The sequence below is a fragment of the Hypanus sabinus genome, chromosome 23 (genome assembly GCF_030144855.1).
Source record: "Hypanus sabinus isolate sHypSab1 chromosome 23, sHypSab1.hap1, whole genome shotgun sequence".
NCBI classification, from domain to species: domain Eukaryota; kingdom Metazoa; phylum Chordata; class Chondrichthyes; order Myliobatiformes; family Dasyatidae; genus Hypanus; species Hypanus sabinus.
The window spans coordinates 9,093,540-9,114,429 of NC_082728.1; the positions used below are offsets into that span (position 1 = coordinate 9,093,540).

Here is a 20,890-nt window from a genome sequence, read left to right on the forward strand (position 1 = left end):
TTGCAGCTGAAATTAAAGATAAAGATTGGCTTTATTTACAGTGAAATGTGTCATTTGTATCAAAACTGCCAGTATCCACAAATGTCCACAACTTACTAATGATAACCCATATATCTTTGGAGTGTGGGAGGAGATCGGAGCACATGGATGAAACCCACTTGATTACAGGGAGAATATACAATCTCATTACAGACAGCAGTAGGAATCGAATCCCAGTCACTGAGCAATTGTGCAAACTGTTGCACTACCATGCTGTTCAATCGACATGCCTTAGGCTGTAGGTTTGAGAGATGCAAGGCTAGAAAATGCAGTGTATTTTGTAAATGGTGTACACAACAGCTACTCTGTGCCAGTGCTGGGGGTGGGGGGGGGCGGCGGGGAGGTTGATGAACGTCTAGGCTAAAGAATGGGTTACTAGAAGAGTTGATTGCTTTGTGCTACAAGATGTCAAGCTACTTGACTTGTTTGAGTTGTACTTATCCAAGAAAGTAGAAGTTATTTTATCACACCCCAAATTTGTGTTTTGTAGGTAGTAAAGCAGCTTTGGGGTTTCAGGTCTGGTCTCACTAAGGCCCTGTACAGCTACAGCAAGACATCGCTGCAGCCATGCTCAAGTCCTGTTATCTTCAAAGCTCAGCATACCATTTGCCATCTTAAAGGCTTGGTGCACCTGGTGTAAAAGGACAGACTGGTCACATTGCATCTCTTTCCCCAAAATATTGTCATTGAGACTATTATCTGATACCTTGTTGTTTCCACCTGGCATTCACATTGAAGACTATATTCAATAAGGAAATGCCCAAAACAATTTTTTTTATATAACTAGAAGCTTGCTTAGTTAACGCTTCAATATTGTCTTCTGGTTAAGTTTAGGGATTAACAGAAAGTTTACGTTTGTGTGGAAAACTTAATAAAGATTCTGTGTTTATTTAATAATATTTTATTCAATATACTGATGCCAGTATTGATCTTCTATTTAAAAAATGATGTTAATACATTGGAAAGAGTTCAAAGAACATTAACAGGACTAATGCATGGTTTGGCTTGTACCAGCTGATGTTTCTTCTTATAGGATAATCTAGAAATAATGCTCATTGTTTAGGTAAAAGTAAATAGCCCACCCAGTTCAATTTTTATTTCTTTCAGAAGGGCATAAGTATTTGGAATATATTTTCTCAAAATACAGTGGTTACAGAGTCTGACTGTTTTTAGTTGATTACTGGGGGGCGGGTGGGGCTCGTGAAAGGTTACTGGGGTAGATGTGCAAAACTGAAGTTACAATCATGATCTTATAAAATGACAAGGGAAGCTCAAGGCCTGCTCTCCATTTACACAGATTTCTACAACACAGAAAACGGTCATTGAACCTGTCTAGTCCATGACAAACTGTTATTCTGCCTAGTCCCATCAACCTGCAGCTGGACCACAGCTCACCCACGTACCTAGTCAAACTTCTCGAAACTGTTGCAATCAAATCCGCATCCATTGAGAGCTTGTTTCACACTTAAAGTTCCCCTTCAGGTTGTTCTTAAGTATTTCATCTTTCCCCCTTAACCTATGACCTCTAGTTCTAGTCCTATCCAACTTTAGTGGAAAAAGCCTGCTTATATTTACTCTGTCTGTACCATTCATGATTTTGTATACTTCCATCAAGTCTCCTGTCATACTGCTTTTCTCCTAAGAATAAAGTCCTAACCAATTCAGGCTTTCCCTGTAATTTACATGTTGGAATTGACTTTCTCAGGTCACTAAATGCATTAGTTTTGCATCTAAAATTGCGATAAGTAGTTTTTTATTTTAAGGTCATTGATGAATGAAGAACCATTGACATCACCAGATAATAAGACCAGTCTCCTTCAAAACTTCCTTCATGTCAGACTGTTTCCTATCGTACAGGATGACGAATGAGTCATGAGAACGTAAACCAGCCTTTCTACATGAATTATTTCCTGAAAGGCTTGGGTTGGTGATGTCAGAGTTTCAGTGATTAATTCATTTGGATTGGCATTTTTCAGTGGGCATTTTTAAAATTCTTAGTTCATAATTAATAGCAGTTCATCAGATTCCAGCTGCTTTTAAATTGGTTTCCTGTCTCAGTGGCACCATGAGTGGGTCTTTTAAGAATCTACCTAAATTTATAAATATGTTATTGAAGATTCTCCATTTTTTATGGTTTGCAAGTGACAGAATATGAAATGTAACTTTAAGTTTACCATACCAATGTTTAAACTTCCTGAACAATTCCCAAAATTAAATGAGATGATGAGTTAAAGCTTTAACTAATTATTAGTAGATGGAACAAATCAAAACTTGCCACGTAGTCTTTGGTGTCAATTGAATTTAGAAATATCAAATATTAATTTTCTGTTCATGCTAGAATACAAAAGGATCCCTTTTTCTCTCCCTTATAAAACTATTTTAACTTATCAGTCTGAAATTTCTTGCAGAGAATAGCTTCATTAGTCAGTCAGGTTCTCTGTTAGAAGAATTACACCAGCTGCTTGACATACCACACCATTCCATGAATGGACTGGAATTAAATATCATTTTAACAGTTTATTTTTATCCTTTTTATTCTTTCTCCTTTCTTTCCTTTTTTTCATTTCCATTATCCCCCAATTACACAATCTATCCTTGAAGATGGCAGTCTAAATTTCCTTTCTTTTTCTCCAATCAAAGACTAATCACTGTGTGCTATTGTATTGGGAGTGCATAGTGTGACGATTATAGATAACCATCTCTGCTTCACTCTTTTTCTCCCCCTGGTCTATATTACAAAACCATTTGTAGATTGTTTGTTTGTTTTTTTAGGTATGCTGCTATCTGTGTATTTTGTCTGAGCTTTATTTTTATTAATTATTTATAAACATTATAAATTTAATTTTCTTCAACCTTATTATAGACCTGCCTCTGAATATGCCAGTCCTGGCAGGCCACTGAGTTGTATAGTGGATGAGAATACACCAATTAGCCCAGCTAATGGAGCTTCATGTGGACAGACACCCGACCCAAGAATGGCAGAGAGGAGGGTGAGGTCACAAAGACACAGGAATTACATGAGTCGGACTCATTTGCACCTTCCACCTGATCTCCCAGAAGGTTATGGTAAGTCATTTAATTTCATTTTAGAGAATGTAATATTGACAGTTAATATAGTTCTATATTGCATTTCTGGTGATTTCAATTGGAGTTGTTCTAAGAATTATGAACAGTTGGATTTAATGAACTTATGTATACAGAAATGTTGAGTTTCCTCTTATACCCTATATTAAAACATTTGGCAGGAAGTACTTTTTTTGCAGTTATTGTGCATGAAGAATGCATTGGTAAAGGGTGACTATGATTCACTGATCAATCTTCACTTTGTACTTTCCTGTACAGTAGCAGGAGATGGAACATCTGACACTTTACTGCCTTTCCCGTCATCCAGAAACCCAGTGTTTCAGGTGAAGCAACAATTCACTAACACTTGTAGTTTAGTCTGTTGCAAGGGATGCCCATGAATTGAATTGAATTGACTTTATTTCTTACGTCCTTCACATACATAAGTAGTAAAAATCTTTACATTACATCTCAGTCTAAATATGCAATCATAGTAAGTTATAATAAATAGAACAGTGAATGTAACATAGAAATACATTCAAATCAGCGTGAGTTAATCAGTCTGATGGCCTGATGGAAGAAGCTGTCCTGGAGCCTGTTGGTCCTGGCTTTTATGCTGTGGTACTGTTTCCTGGATGGCAGCAGCTGGAATAGATTGTGGTTGGGGTGACTTGGGGGCCTCCAATGATTCTTTGGGCCCTTTTTGTCACACCTGTCTTTGTAAATGTCCTGAATTATGGGAAGTTCACAACTACAGATGCACTAGGCTCTCCACACCACTCTCTGCAGAATCCTGCAATTAAGGGAGGCACAGTTCCCATACCAGGCAGTGATGTAGCCAATCAGGATGCTCTCAGTTGTGCCCTGTAGAAATTTCTAAGGATTTGGGGGGCCCATACCAAATTTCCTCAACCGTCTGAGGTGAAAGAGGTGCTGTTGTGTCTTTTTCACTCTACAGCTAGTGTGTACAGACCACATGAGGTCCTCGGTGATGTAGATGCCGAGGAACTTAAAGCTATTTACCCTCTCAACACCAGATCCATTGATGCCAATAAGGGTTAGCCCATCTCCACTTCTCCTGTAATCCACAACCAGCTCCTTTGTTTTTGTGACATTGAGAGAGAGGTTTTCTTAACACCACTTTGTCAGAGAAATGACTTCTTCCCTATAGGCCACCTTGTTATTGTTGGAGATTAAGCCAATCAATATAGTGTTGTCAGCAAATTTAATTAGCAGATTAGAGCTGGTGGTGGCAACGCAGTCATGAATATATAGAGAGTAAAGGAGGGGACTTAGTACACAGCCCTGAGAGGCTCCTGTGTTGAGAGTCAGAGGGATAGAGGTGAGGGAGCCCACTCTTACCACCCGTTGGCGATCTGACAGGGAGTCCAGGATCCATTTGCACAAAGCAGTGTCAATTCCAATGTTTCTGAGCTTCCTGTCGATCCTGGATGGAATTATGGTGTTAAATGCTGAACTGTAGTCCAAGATTCTGACATAAGCATCCATCTTCTCCAGATGTATAAGTACAGTATGTAGAGTTATAGTCTTTGTTGTGGAGAAACTGAATGTTTCAGTTATTTAATTGCAAAACACTATTCAGTTTCTGAAGATGGCCCTTAGCTTTCAGTTACTTGTCACTTTTTTCTTCATCCATTCATGCTCGTCTTTAGCCTCCTACACAACACCTAACACAGCATTTGAGCAATTGTGTATCAACATCTGTTGATGTAGTCTTCAAGACTTTATATAAAATTTCAGATAATCAGCCTTTCCTGTTTGTCAGAATTGGAACGTAAGTTTATCCACCTGTGATATTGACTCAGTTTTACCTCTCTCTATGTATACTGTCTGATTTTCTAGGTACTCTCAGCATTGTCTTTTATTTCTTATTTCTGTTCTGCATATTAAATTTCTGGCAACATTTATTGATTTTTATATTCATCCTTCTCTAATTACAGTCCTCCAGACAAATCAGCTATGATTGACAAGCATTTAACCCTCTTCGATGGCATTAATACAATTTTGCTACTTGATCTCCACTCTATCACAAACACTTTCTCCATCCCTCCCATCTTTGTATTTCAAAGGGTTTTTTTCATGTTGGAGAGCCTGTGTCAGGGTTGAGAGGTTCCTGGAGGGAACTCCAAACCTGTGGGATTTTGCAGACGAATGGGTGGCATTTGTTGGTGGATCAGTTTTAAATTCAGAGGTGAGAACGTGGCCAGTATGAGAGAAATGCAGATCTTGCAAGTTGTTACATGTCTTTGGAGGAATTTGCAGAGATTGGAAGGTACAGTTGGACAGCTTTAAAGTAAATTCAGTTATATGATAAAGGCTCAAGGTGAACCACGCTAGTCATTCTGTGGAATGAACTGAGATGTCTGTGATGTGGAAGGAGAGGACTGTAAAATTATGATGGGGAGAAGTATGAGTCCAAAAGAAGTGTAAGTGGTTGCTGTAGAGAAGAACAAAATCTGGTACATAAAATGTTGTTGGAGCCAGAATAATACAGTGTAAAAGCTGGATATATAAATTGACTGACAGGGTATGATAAAGTAATGATGGTGAGGGGGTGTGGTGGGGTTGGTTAATGGGTGGAGGTGTTATATTTGGGGAAAATTACTTTTTAGATCTAGTGGTCCTGGTGTGAATGCTATGTAGCCTCCTCCCTGATGGGAGTGGGACAAACAATTCATGAGCAGGGTCAGTGGGATCCTTCATGATTTTGTTGGCCTTTCTCTGGCACATTTCTGTGCATATGCCCTTGATGGCGGATAGGCTGGTGCTGTGTATGTGTTGGGCAGTTTTGACAACCTGTTGTAAAGCCTTCCTGTCTGCTACAGTGCAGTGTTCATACCATGCAGCAATACAACAAATTGGGATGATCTCTACTGTAGATATTGGAGGAAACCAGAGCACCCAGAGGAAATCCATGCAGTCACAGTGAGAGCATGCTAATTCCACACAGATGGCACCCAAGGTCAGGACTGAACCTAGATATCTGATGCTGAGAGGGAATGGTTCCAATAGCTGTGCCTCTGTACTGCTTGGGATGTAGCAGAAGAAAGTTAACTAGATCCCATTATAAGGAATGTGTGCCAAACTGCAATCTTCACCATTGGGGTGGGAGTGGGAGGAAGAAAGCATTTTTTTAAAAATTACCATATCCTTCTCTGGGGTGTGTACAGTGCGCTTTTTATTCAGTATCCTTTGATACTGAAAAACATGCAGGTGTACATGTAGAGCATGAATAATCAAATTAAATACAGCAGGTTTCTTTGCTTCACATATACTGGTCAAGTCCAATATAACATTTCATATCTGCCTTTATTTTTCTTTATACCTTGAGACTATGTTTTTTAAAACATCTTTCACATTATTATTCCTGCTATCAGTGAGGTGGTGACTTATAACTACTTCCATTGTTTTCAGCTAAAGAAGACATCATGGTAAGGCCCAATCTGCCTGCACCTGATATCCATACACAGTTTTGAGCAAGAGCTGAAAGCTGGAGAATCTAGCCACTTTCTGCTTTAGTTTTCAACCCATGCAAGCTTGTGGGTCTATTGGAGATGCTCCTCCTGCTGTTAATCAACAAATTCACACAGACCTGAATGGAAACTGGCACCTTACTAAATATGTGTTGTCAATCATCATGTGGTAGCATTTATAATATGATAAGTGACATTACATCATTAGTTTTGTGCTTACATGCCTTTAAACATCTCGATTCATTTTGTCATAGTCATCTTTGTCCATATCTGCTATTCTGTTATGACTTTTCTTTATGGATTTTATTTCTTTTCCTCCTGTTGATCTTATCTTGCATTGTGCTCTATTTGAAGCCTGTGTCCACATTGTTTTACGGCACTTAATGGCAGCTCTGTGATGATAGCCTATGTCTTTTACCTTTCCGTCTTTTTCCATTCTTCCCTCTTTTACCATTACCCATTCTGGTTCCCCTCTCAACTCTTCTGTTCTCACCTGCCTATCACCTCCCTCTGGTTCTCCTCCTCCTTCCATTTCATCCATGGTCCACTGGCCTCTATCAGATTCCATTTTCTTCAGCTTTTTACCTCTTCCATCTTCTTACTCCATCCCACCTTCCTCCCTCACCTGGTTTCACCTGTCACCTGCTAGTTTAAACTCCTTCCCCACCCCACCACCTTATAATTCTAGCTTTTTCCATCTCAACCGAAAACATTGACTGTTTATTCCTATCCACAGGTGCTGCCCAACCTGCTGAATTCCTCCAGCAGTTTGTGTGTGTTGCACACAGTTTCATCTATGCCTTTTGCACATTCCCTGGCCCTTGCCCATCTTCCAACTCTCCCATCTACTGCCATCCCTTTACCACCCTCCCACCCACATAAAATTGGCAAATTACTTCTTGGAAATTGTATTATTGTTGCTGTTCATTCACAATGAAGCCTGTTGTTATGCTATGAGTTAAAACACTTAATGAAAAGATACAGAGAAATTCTCACTCAAATAAGATTAAGACTTTACTTAGCTTTAGTGGCATGATGGGTTGATAAACATTCTGGTCATTGGGAACTGCCTTAAATTACAAATAAAGGGAGCTTTGCTTAACTGTACACACTAAGTACTAACTTATGTTGATGATTCAAAATAAACTGTCAGTCTTTCCATTATCATCAAATTTCCCTAGAAATTGAATCAGGATTTTTTTAAATGAAGGAATGAATTGAGAAGTTAGTAAGTGTAGTTTTTCAGAACATTTATTGTGTATGTTGTTGGTTATTGGATCCAAACCAATTTTTGTCACGTTGTCCTTCACAGTGTTAGGATTAAGGTGTATTGTCTGCACAAGGTGCAAGTCCATCACATATAACTTAAATATGGAAATTGGAAGTATGAAGGAAACAAGCTCGTATTTTAATTTTGTTTTGTACTTATTTCAAGTTTTGGAAAAGCGTGGAGCCGGAAGCTAAATGCTTCAGAATATACTGAACAGGAAAAATTGTGCATTTGTTTTGAACTCTAGGCAGTCAGTAATAGTGGTTTGGCAGAGCTCTGGAGCCTGATTCATTTGTCAGTTATTCTGTTTGATGTGATCTGGTAGAGAGAGAGAATGTTTAAGAAAATCTTTTGAAATGGTCTATTCCTATGCATGAATTTCTACTAGTTCCACGTTTGTAATGTGCAACTGCAGTTAGTAATTTTCTTTGACAGTTTTGCAAGTTATATGTTATTTATTGTTGAAATACACACTGGTGCAGATCTTATCAGCTGTAAATAAATTCATCTTTATTGCTACATGCACTGCTATTTATTATTCTTTCATTTTATATAGAGCAAAGAACAACACAACAAGGTCAGGTGTACTTTCTGCACACACAGACCGGGGTGAGCACATGGCATGATCCTCGAGTACCCAGGTAAAGGAAACCTGGCCTAAAAGGTCCCCTTTGATAGCAAGTCAAGATTATTTCACTTGACATGATAGAAAATATAAACTGTCTGTGGAATCAAATTTGTATTATTTCGTATAACTGCAATGTCTAGATTGTAAGGTTTTGGATCCTGTTCTTATGATAGAGAAATTTTGATGGGCAAAACAAAAATTATAACTGTTAAGGAATGAATTTCAGGTGCATACTTAAAATTGCCTGATCAATGATAATATAATTCTTTCCTCTTTTCAATTGCCTTCTACTCCATGTAACATTTCCCTATCAAAACAATAGCCAGTACAGCTTGTCCCAGTAATAACCATTGTTAGGTTCACAGCAGCTGGTGACATCATAGGGATTGTTCTATCCAAGTTAATATTGGAAATTCTTCCTTTGAGGGATTCCTGCCACTAGTCGACGTTAATTGGAAGCAAAATAATTCTGCAGATGGGTGGAGAATGCATCTACCCCGGCGGCTGTCACAAAGCAATTGGCACCCAGTTAAAGAGAACTTTTGGCAGAGACCCAAGAGTAGGTCAGTTAGTTGCCTTCTGGTTTAGCTAGGGACTAGAGCAGTAGTAGAGTGGGAACATTTTCCTAAAGACTAAATATTAAATTGGTGAAGGAATTCTTAAAAGTTTAGTTGAAAGAAACATGGCAATCAGATTACTCTGGTTGCTGGCAATGTAACAGAGCATAGATATGTTATACATATTGCGGTAAAGATTTTGGTTCAAAGCAAGTTTTCATGTTTCTGTATACTTTGGGAAGAACTACCAGTATAATATGAATTGCTTTTAATGGATTTATTCCTTGGGATGAAGCCACTTGGCTGAGACCTGCACTTAAAATGTAGATTAATGATATGACAACCTAGTTTTGAGGCCTATGCAGGTTTTGTAGGCTTGTATCTTGGGATACTAAAGGATTCTAACAGAAAGTATCAAGTTCTTGGAACGCTCTAGTTGTTCTGACATTATGGAATTGTATTCCTTACCATTTTAATTGGTTTGGCATGAAGTGCACTGAGGTAGTCGTCTATGTTTGTTTTGCAGGGATCTTAGCAACGTAAATTGTGAGGAACTTGGGCCATTGCCTCCGGGCTGGGAAATTCGCAACACGGCTACAGGAAGAGTCTATTTTGTTGACCACAACAACAGAACAACACAGTTTACAGACCCAAGATTGTCTGCTAATTTACATTTTATTTTAAAGTAAGTAATGTAATATTTTCTTCACTTTCTCCCCATTCCCACCCATCTTGTCAAAGTTTCAAACTCTTTTACGCAGTGAATTTCACACGTAGTTTTTGGATGCCATATTATTTAAATTGGTATTGTATTTTCCTCCCCCAAGTACAGCTGTTAAAACAGCATTTGAAAACAGATATTAATATCAGTCTGGAATAGTTTGGTTGTACACTTATTAAATTGTCCCATCAAAACATTTGAAGCTTGGCTATTAGCAAGGTTGAAATATTTCACATTTGCCAACTGCTCTGATTTATGTTAAATGTTCCAGACTTTTCACAGTTATGTTTTGTTACCAAACACTTACTCTTTTATGTTCTGCCCTTTACACAGTATGTCTTGCTTAAAGGGAAAAAAGCATATTTCTTTGATGATGTTCCCATCTGAAAGCTCAGATAAATATGTTTTAACATTTTCTTTCACACCAAGCACCTGAATTGTCTGCAGTGGCATTTTACAGAGCAGCAGAACTATTCAATGCATTATCTAATGGAAATTACTAGTAGAAAACAAAATACATCTTCAGTGACAAGACCCAGAAGCTGAACAAAGTAACTAAGTAATCTGTACCAAACAAAATATCCCAGTTAGAAATGTGCCTATCACATGAATTTGAAAATGGTGGATATCAAGTCAACATAAATGGATGTATAGTTTAAAATGGCTGTAGATGGTTTCACTGATGAGAAAGAATGTTCTGTCAGGTGCAGTCCAATCACTTAACAAGTGTACTATAAATGAAGCAAATTACATAACAAACATTAATCTGGAATAGAAAATTCCTTCAACCTTCTAATGGAAAAATATTATTTACTTTTTAAGCAAGTAATGCTACTCATGCAATTAGCGCAACACCACTACAGCTCAGAGCGTTGGACTTTGGAGTTCAAATCCAACGCACTGAAGGAAGTTATACATCCTTCCCACGAGTGTGTTGGTGTCCTCCCACATTCCAAAGGCATACAAAGTCATCGTTAATTGTCCTGTGATTAGGCTATGGTTAAATCGGTGGGGTGCTGGGCAGTGCGGCTTGTTTGGCTGGAAGGGCTTGTTTTGTGCTGTGTCTAATTTTTTTTAAAAATTCAGATTTTATTATGAGTGATTAGTTGTAACTCGAATCCGACAATGACAGCCAGATTATGCAGTTCTGTTGTGTATTCATAGGTGGCTGCTGAGTTCAAGACATGAGCAACATAGACATCCAGAATAAGGATATAAAATGAAATATAAACATGAAGGACTTGAAATATTTGTATAGTATTACCATGAATACACTCAGTGGCTACTTTATTAGGTAATAGTGCTGTTTTGCACTGAATTGCACTGCAACCTTGTTCTCAGGAATGACAGTGAAGCTCGAATTTGACACCTGCTTATTAATGCTTATTAACGTCTGCTTAATAATGCAAATATCTAATCAGCCAAACACGTGGCAGCAAATGAAAGCAAATGCAGACGTGTTGAAGAGGTTAATTTTTTGTCCAGACCAAATATCAAAATGGGGAAGAAATATGATCTAAGTTACTTTGACTATGGAATGGTTGTTGTTGCCAAATGGAGTGGTTTGAGTATCTCAGACACTGCTGGTCTCCAGGAGTTTTCAAGCAGTTTACAAAGAATGGTGTGCAAAACATAAAAACATCCAGTGTGTGGCAGTTCTGTGGCAAAAGTACCTTGTTAATGAGAAAGGCCGGAGGAGAATGGCTAAACTGGTTCAAGCTCACAGGAAGACAATAGCCATGCATTATAACCATGGTGTACTGAAGAGCATGTGAATGCTTAATATGTTGAATCTTGAGGTGGAGGGGCTACAGCAGCAGAACACCACATTGCATTCCACTCCTATGCCTAATAAAGTGGCCACTGAGTGTATTTTATGGTCATATAGGTTAATAGCTGAAGCAGAATTGGGTTTGATATCACTGGCATATACTGTGACAGCAGTAGATTATAATACATAATAAAAATACTAAATTACAACAATAATTTTATATAATATAAATTAAATAAGTAATGCAAAAAGAGAGCAAAAATAGAAGGAAAAAATAAGGTAGTGTGCATGGGTTCATTGTCCATTCAGAAATCTGATGGTGGAGAAGAAGAAGCTGTTCCTAACACATTGAGTGTTTGTTTTCAGACTTCTGTACTTCCTCTTTGATGGCAACACTCGGGAGGAGGGCATATCCTGGGTTATAGGGCTCTTTAATGATGGTTGCCGCATTTTTTTTTTGAAGATGCCTCAATGTTGGGAAGGCTTGTGCCCATGATGGAGCTGGCTGAGTTTACAATTTTCTGCAGCTTTTTCCAATCCCATGCAGTGGCTCCTCCATACCAGATGGTGATGCAACCAGTTAGAATCCTCTCCACAGTACATCTGTAAAAATTGGCAGCTTTCTTTGGTGACATACTAAGTATCCTCAAATTCCTAATGAAGTATACAACTGTCATGCCTTCTTTGTAATTGCATTTATATGTTGGACCTTCAGAGATGTTGACACCCAGGAACATGAAACTGCTGCCCTTTCCACTCTGATCCCTTGAGGAGGACTTTTATCTGTTCTCTCGACCTTCCTTTCCTGAAGTCCACAATCAGTTCCTTGTTCTTACTGATGTTGAGTGCAAAGTTGTTGTTGTGACAATAGACAATGAGTGCAGGAGTAGGCCATTCGGCCCTTCTAGCCAGCACGGCCATTCACTGTGATCATGGCTGATCATACACAATCGGTACCCCATTCCTGCCCGCTCTCCATATCCCTTGACTCCGCTATCTATAAGAGCTCTATCTAACTCTCTCTTGAATGCATCCAGAGACTTGGCCTCCACTGCCTTCTGCAGCAGAGCATTCCACATATCCACCACTCTCTGGGTGAAAAAGTTTTTCTGCATTTCAGTTCTAAATGGCCTACCCCTTATTCTTAAACTGTGGCCTCTAGTTCTGGACTCGCCCATCAGTGGGAACATGCTTCCTGCCTCCAGCGTGTCCAATCCCTTAATAATCTTATATGTCTCAATCAGATACCCTCTCATCCTTCTAAATTCCAGCGTATACAAGCACAGTCACTCCAATCTTTCAACATATGACAGTCCCGCCATTCCGGGAATTAACCTTGTGAACCTACGCTGCACTCCCTCAATAGCAAGAATGTCCTTCCTCAAATTTGGAGACCAAAACTGCACACAATACCCCAGGTGGGGTCTCACCAGGGCCCTGTACAGCTGCAGAAGGACCTCTTTACTCCTATACTCAATTCCTCTTGTTATAAAAGCCAGCATGCCATTAGTTTTCTTCACTGCCTGCTGTACCTGCATGTAACAGCATTCAACCAGCTGATCTATTTAATTTCTGTACACCTTTTTGCCACCATTTGAAATTCTGCCAACAGTAGTTGTGTCATTGGCAAATAAATAGATGGTGTTTGAGTAGTATGTAGCCACAAAGTCGTGGTCTAAGCACACATCCTTGAGGTGGGCCAGTGATTATTTCCGACCCACACTGACTGTGGCCTCCCAATGAGGAAGTTGTGGAGTGAGGTACAGAGGCCCAAGTTTTTGAGCTTGTTGATTAGTACTGAGGGTATTCAGTGCTGAGCTGTAATCAATAAGCAGCAGCCTGATGTAGGTCCAGGTGATCCAAAGCAGAGTGGAGAGCCAGTGAGATTGCTTCTATTATAAGCTTATTGTGGCGATAGGCAAGTTGCAGCAGGTCCAATGCCTTGCTTGGGCAGAAGTTGATTCTGGCCATGACCTGCTGTTAATAGCTGTTCAATAATTCCAAACATGGGCTAAATTTAGTACAAACAATTATACCAACAATAAGATATAGATTGGCTCCAGCTGCAGAAGACAACGACTACAAACATACACTCAATGGCCACTTTACAGGACATAAGTAACAAAATGGCCACTGAATGTAGTTCATGATGTATTTAACTTGAAGCATCCAAGCAAGCAAATGATGTTTTTAACAATTTTAAGCTCCTATTTTACAGACACAAAAAGAATTGCATATCCATTGATCAGCATGTTGCACGTCATCCAGAAGGATTTTCATAAAGGGTTAGATCTCTTTTTCATTGTAGCATGCAGGTCTGTGTTCACAAACTTTAGAATATTTGCACGAAGAGTACAACCTTTCTTGAAGGATTTGTTCTCAAGAACCAATGAGGGTAGCGTGGACTGTTGATCATATTCCAAATCCCAAGCACCTTTAGACCACAACTAATTTTTAAATATAATTTTTATATATAATCAATTAATTTCTTTATTTTGGGTGCTGTGCTTAAGGAGAGACTTGAACCCAGGATTCAATACACTATCAACATACAATTGATGTAATCAATATCAATTTCTCCTTCTGGTTAACAAATTTCTCCTCCCTTTCTCTATTTCCCACTCTGACCTTTTACTTCTTCTCACCTGCCTAGTACTTGCTCCTGGGTCCTCTCCTCCTCCCCTTTCTCCTATGATTCATTCTCCTCTCCTATCAAATTCCTTCTCCAGCTCTTGACCTTTCCCACCCACCTGGCTTCACCTATCATCTTCCAGCTATCTTCTTTCCCCTTCACCCACCTTTATATTCTGGCAGTCAGCCCCTTCCTTCTCTGTCCTGAAGGAGGGTCTTGACCCGAAACGTTGACTGTCTATTCGTATCCATTGATGCTGCTTGACCTGCTGAGTTTCTCCAGCATTTTGTGTGTTGCTTTGGATTTCTAGCATCTCCAGACTTTCTCATGTTTATGATTAGAGCCTTGGTTGAAAGTTATTCAGCACTCAGCCAGTGCTCTAATTATAAACACAAGAAAGTCTGGACCTGTACTCGATCCATGTAATCAGAATGGCTTATATTATGGAGGTGATTGGTGAAGGAAGAGGGAAGATATTATTGCATGAGTAGCCTATCCTGGATGTAGGAGGATTAAATTTTCTTAGATAGGTATCCATTTGCTGAAAATGAATTGGATTTTACAATGGATGCCTGAATGAGAGAAATCAAACATAAGTTGGGAATGTGAACCATTTTGTCATGTATTGTTTTACTTATGGCAGTTTCAAATTAAATTCAAAGATTGTAGAACATGTCATTAGTTATTTTTACATTTTGTTGTCAAATACTCCACCACTATATCTGCTATAAGTAAAAGTTTTTTAAAGTCATATTGTTGGTGTATTTATTTATATTGAATTTAGCCCGCATTTGGTATTATTGAACGACTATAAGTTTGTATGGCTATAAAATCAGTTACTGTTGTACCAGCTGTTGTGGGTAGGCTCAAGATAAATTTTAACAAATAATGGCTTTGAAATGGAAGTTTAAGTGGAGACTTGAACTGCTGTAATTAAACCTGTCCGTTGGTAATGTGAAGAATAGGACTACAGTGGTGCTAGAAAATTTATGAACTGTGTAGCATTTTCTCTGTTTATGCATTTGACCCAAAATGTGATTAGATCTTCACGTAACTTCGAAAACTAGATAGAGAACCCAGTTAAATAAATAACACAAAAGACATTACTCTTGTTCATTTATTTATTGAGGAAAATAATCCAATATTACATGTATTTGTGGAAAAGGTATGTGAACTTGTGGGGTAATGCCTTCTCCAAAAGCAGTTTGGAGTCGGGTGTTCCAATCAATGAGATGAGATTGGAGGTGAGGGTTGTAGAGGTGCCCTGCCCTATATATATAAAAAGACGTTCATAACCAGGTTACTGACAGAGCCTGCTCTTCTCAAGAAAGATCTGTTGATGTGCACCAAGCTTTGATCAAAACAACTTTGAGGACCTTAGAAGAAAAACTGTAGACATGCATGAAGCTGGAAAAGGCTACACAACTATTTCTAAAGACCTGAGTGTTCATCAGTGTATAGTAAGAGAAATTGTCTACAAATGGAAGAACACACACAAAATGCTGGAGGATCTCAGCAGGCCAGGCAGCATCTATGGAAAAGAGTACAGTCAACATTGTGAGCATTACTTCAGCATTACTGGAGGTAAAAAACGATGAGTAGAGTTGAGAGATAGAGAGAAGGGAGGGAGAAACACAAGGCAATAGGTGAAATGGGAGGGGAGCGGTGAAGTAGAGAGCTGGGAAATTGTTTGATGAAAAAGATACAGGGGCTGTAGAAGGGAGAATCTAATAGGAGAGGACTGAAGTCCACGGAAGAAAGAAAAGGGGGGGGGGAGCACCAGAGGGAAGTGATGGGCTGGCAAGGAGATAAGGTGACAGAAGGAAAAAGGGATGGGCAATGGTGAACGAGAGCATTATCAGAAGTTCAAAAAAATCAATGTTCATGCGATCAGGTTGGAGTCCACCCAGGCAATTCTGGGTATCATTACTCCAACCTGAGAGTGGCCTTATCACAACAGCAGAGGAAGCCATGGATAGACACATCAGAATGGGAAACGGAATTAAAATGGCTGGCCACTGGGAGATCTCGTCTTTTCTGGCAGATGGTACTCAGTGAAGCAATCTCCCATTCTATGTCAGGACGTCAGGTCTTACCATTATACAGGAGGCCACACCGGAAGCACTGTACACAGTATATGACCCCAAAAGACTCGCAGGTAAAGTGTCACCTCACATGGAAGGACTGTTTGGGGTCCTGAATGATAGTGAGGGAGGAGGTGTAGGAGCACATTGTAGCACTTGTTCCACTTGAAAAGATAAGTGCCAGGAGAGAGACCAGTGGGGAGGAATGAATGAACAAAGAAATCACGTGGAAAGCAGGAAGTGATTGGGGGTGGGGGCTAGATGTGCTTGGTGGTTGGATCTCGGAGATGGCAGAAGTTGCAGAGAATTATGTACTGTATGTGGGGGCTGGCGGGGTGGTAGGTGAGGACAAGACGAACTCTATCCCAGTTCTTTCTCCAGTTTCTGCCAAAGGGTTTAGGCCTGAAACGTTGAATGTACTTTTTTCCACAGACGCTGCCTGGCCTGCTGAGTTCCTCCAACATTTTGTGTGTGTTGTTCAGATTTCCAGCATCTGCAGATTTTCTCTTGTTTGCAGCCTTCTATGTTTACTTGAGGAGGAAGATTTTGTTTATTTGACTATTCCATCTCCGACTTCTTTCAGGATAGTAAATAATCAGCTGTGGTTGTCTGAAATACAGCTTTTTAAAAAAAAAAATTAAATATTTTAACAAATTATGTGTGATTTTAAAAGTAACCCTTGCTCTGAGTCTTGACTTAGGTTGTCCACAGGACTGTCAAAATGCAAAGTACTAATTTTGTGCAATGGCTGCCTCTGCATTGGAGAAATAAAATGCAGGTTGAATGGTTGCAGAGCATTTGTGCTCAGTCCTTATGACACTGAATTTCCAGTTGCCAGCTGTTTTAATTCACCATCCCAATCCCACTGTGATCTGTCTCCAGCCTCCTGCACCAATATAACAACAGTCAATGTAAATTTGAGGAGCACCTCATTTTTCATCTCTGTATGCTATATACTGCAGGACTCATCATAAATTCTCTAATTTCAGATAACGGGCTCTTTCTTTGTGTATTAGGATGCCCATTTGTTCTTGTCACTTACCTTGTTCTTTTTGTTTCTCTTGTATTCATATATTCTGGCTCAATGGCCATATCTTGTCTGACAATATTAATAGCACATTACACAGACAGAGGAATTCAATTGTGTATTTGATAGTTTTATTATTTCATCCAATTAAAATCATCCCATAGGACTATAAGACATAGGAGCAGAATTAAGCCATTTAGCTCAACAAGTCTGCTCCTCCATTTGATCATGGCTGATTTATTTTCCCTCTCAACCCATTCTTCCTTCTCCCTGTAACCTTTGATGTACTAATGAAAGATCGATCAACCTCTGCATTAAATATACCCAGAAATTTGGCATCCACAGCCATTTGTGGCAATGAATTCCACAGATTAGAAATTCCTCCTAGTCTCTATTCCAAACATTCATCCCTCTATTCACAAAGCCATGAATTCTGTCATCCAGATCAATAATATATAATGTGAAAATAGGAGACCCAACACCAATTCCTGTGGAATATCACTGCTTACCACCAGCGAACCAAAAAAGGCCCCCTTTATTTGCAATCTTTGCCTTCTACCAGTCAACCAATCTTCTGTTGGTTCCATGCTAGTACCTTTCTTGTAATGCTTGTTTAACAGCTTCTTGTGTGGCACCTTGTCAAAGACCTTCTGAAAATCCAAATGAACAACATCCTCAGACTCTCCTTTGTCTATTCTGCCTGTTATTTCCTTAAAGAATTCCAACAGATTTGTCAGGTAAGATTTCCCCTTAAGGAAGCCATGCTGACTTTAACCTATTTTATTGTGTGCCTCTAAGTACCCCAAAACATCATCTATAAGAATGAACACCATATCTTTCCAACCACTAAAGTCAGGTTAACTGGTATAAACTACAATTTCCTGTCTGTTGCCTCCCTCCCTTCTTAAAAAGTGGAGTGATATTTGATTTTTTTTACCCCCAGTCATCTGGAACCATTCCAGACTCTAGTGATTCTTGAACGATGACTACTAATGCCTGCACAATCTCTTGTTAACTCTTTTGGAATCATGTGGTATAGTCCATCTGGTCCAGGTGACCTCAGACTTTTCAGCTTCCCAAGCTTTTCTTCTTCTTTATAATCACGACTGCACTCACTTTTGCCCTCTGACATATTCAAATTTTTGACATGGTTCTGGTGTCCTCCACAGTGAAGACAGGCAAAATGTTTATTCATTTGATCCACTCTTTCTTTGTCCCCCGTTACTACCTCTCCAGCATCATTTTCCAGCAGTCCAAAGTCTACTCTCTCCTTTCTTTTACTCTTTATATATCTGGAAAAAAAAACTTTTGGTATCCTCTTTTATATGCTAGCTTGCTTTCAAATTTTTTTTCTATATATGTTGCTTTTTTGGTTGCCTTTTGTTAGTTTTTAAAAAGTTTTCCAATCCTGTAGCTTACCACTATTTTTTTGTTGTATGCCTTTTCTTTTGCTTTTATGTTGTTTTTGACTTCCCTTCCCCCCCCCCATTCTCCATTTAGAATGATACTATTTTGAAATGAACTGATCATGTCTCTCCCAAATTGATCCCAGAATCTCCAGCCATTGCTGTTCCACTATCATCCCTGCTAGTGTCCCCTTCCAATCAACTTTGGCCAGCTTCTCTCTCATGTGTCTGTAGTTACCTTTACTTAACTTTGATGCCAATACATCCATTTGTAGCTTGCATTATTTTATGGTCAATGCCTCCTAAACTTTACTTTAAGCTCCCTAATCAAACCTAGTACATTACACAACACCCAATCCAGAAACACCTTTTCTCTCGTGAGCTCAACCACAAGCTGCTTTAAAAAACCATTCTGCAAATTCCTTCTCTTGGGATCAGCACCAACCTGATTTTCCCACTCTACCTACATATTTTTTGAGTGGCAGGCTAGAGAAATGTCTCTATCAAAGGAGGTGTAAGGTCTCCACTAGCCTGCATGTTAGCATTGGGCTAGGTGCAGCACCTGCTTCGCCCACTGATCAGGTGATGGATGGTCGTAACAGTAGCAGGTGCATACCACAAGTCCTAGTTATGCAACCACTGACGCCAGTTTCTGAAGAGTATTGATAATGGCTGGGGTCACTTGTCTTGTAAAGACACTCCCCAGAAGAAGGCAATGGCAAAACACTTTTGTAGAAAAATTTGCCAAGAGCTATCATAGTCATTGAAAGACGATGATTGCCTACATCATAATGAACAATCAGATCTGCATTTTGGAACATGCCTTTTTTATCTCCTGTTGTAATTTGTACCCCACATCCTGACTACTTTGGGATAATTTCCTTTAGGATCAATAAAGAGTCAGTCAATCAGTTAGTCAGTCAGTCGGTCGTAGACAACTCCCATCAGGGTCTTTTTATCATTGTAGTTCCTTAACTCTCTCCTCAAGGATGCTACATCTTCTAATCCTATGTTCCTTTTTTATAAAAATATGATTTATATTTTATTAAACCAAAAAAGCCACCCCAACTCTCGGCCCACCTGCCTGTCCTGTCAATACAATGTGTATCCTTGAATATTACTCCCAGCTGTGGTCTTCTTTCAACTGTGTCTCTGTGACAAAAGTAACGTCATACTTGTCAATCTCTAACTATTCCCTTTGATCCAGCCATTGCCTTTCCCCATCTTCTCTGCTACGCAAACTAACTAACTTGCTTCCAAGTTAGTCTGAAATGTTAATCTTTTCTCTTTCCACAGATGCTGAGACTTCCAGGATGTTCTATTTTTATTTCAGATTTCCAGTGTCAACAGTTTTTGATTTTCTTTATAAAATATCATTATTTATATTGAAGACTTTGAGGGAAGTGACATTATTCAAGTCATTATGCCAATTTAGCTTTCTTAGACTGAATTGCATAAGCCTCGCTTCTACTTTTAGATCCCTGATGAATGAGTCCATCCACCAGTATACTTCACTGGCTGAGTATGTTTTTTTTAAAAAAAAGAGGTACTTATGTAGTTGCTGAAGATTAGCAGTTTTAAGTGGCCTGGGGAACCCTGTTGCTTTTCTAAGGGCTCAAAACCAAATACCTCTGAATCACAGAGGCTCTTTTACCATCAGATTTCAAAAAGTGACAGTGCACTTCAGACACCAACTTTGATTGTTCTAATCTACATTGAATCTACTGTAAAGAGTACAATGATTCTGGAGCAAAACTGCAAATAGTTTAAATTCAAATAAGTGAACTCCTGTGTAATGTAGGCAGGATATCAATGAAAGTTCTTATGCTGTCTAGACTAGCATTGAAATGAAATTGGAGAATTGTGTACTGTGAATGTTTTGAAAAGGATTTTTCCATTAGCTATAGCTAACATTTGGGAGGGCATATACTGTAAAAGGCTACAATCACAACATGTACATACTGCACATTAACAGAAAAGTTTTTTAAATGTTTGATCTAAATGTGTGTGGTCAAATATTTAAATATATATATTTTTTAAATTCTTCCTTCCCTCTGGCTCTGCATTCCTTAACCCACACAAAACCCGCAATTTACTCTTCAATTGAGAGAATATGTAGGTATGCTGTTCTTGAGATGCCGTGAATACAGCTATGGATCTACTTGTTGGCAGGTGTGGAGCTATGTTCAGTGGTAACT

At 39.1% G+C, this 20,890-nt stretch overlaps 1 protein-coding gene across 1 annotated transcript in view; it reads left to right on the forward strand.

Moving 5' to 3' along the window:
* smurf2 (SMAD specific E3 ubiquitin protein ligase 2) overlaps nucleotides 1-20,890 on the forward strand; it is a 229,678-nt gene that overhangs the window by 159,084 nt on the left and 49,704 nt on the right. Inside the window, exons 9-11 of the mRNA XM_059948311.1 lie at nucleotides 2,903-3,105; nucleotides 8,423-8,507; nucleotides 9,578-9,736. Coding sequence (XP_059804294.1) covers nucleotides 2,903-3,105; nucleotides 8,423-8,507; nucleotides 9,578-9,736 — 447 coding nt within the window. The remainder of the gene's footprint in view (nucleotides 1-2,902; nucleotides 3,106-8,422; nucleotides 8,508-9,577; nucleotides 9,737-20,890) is intronic.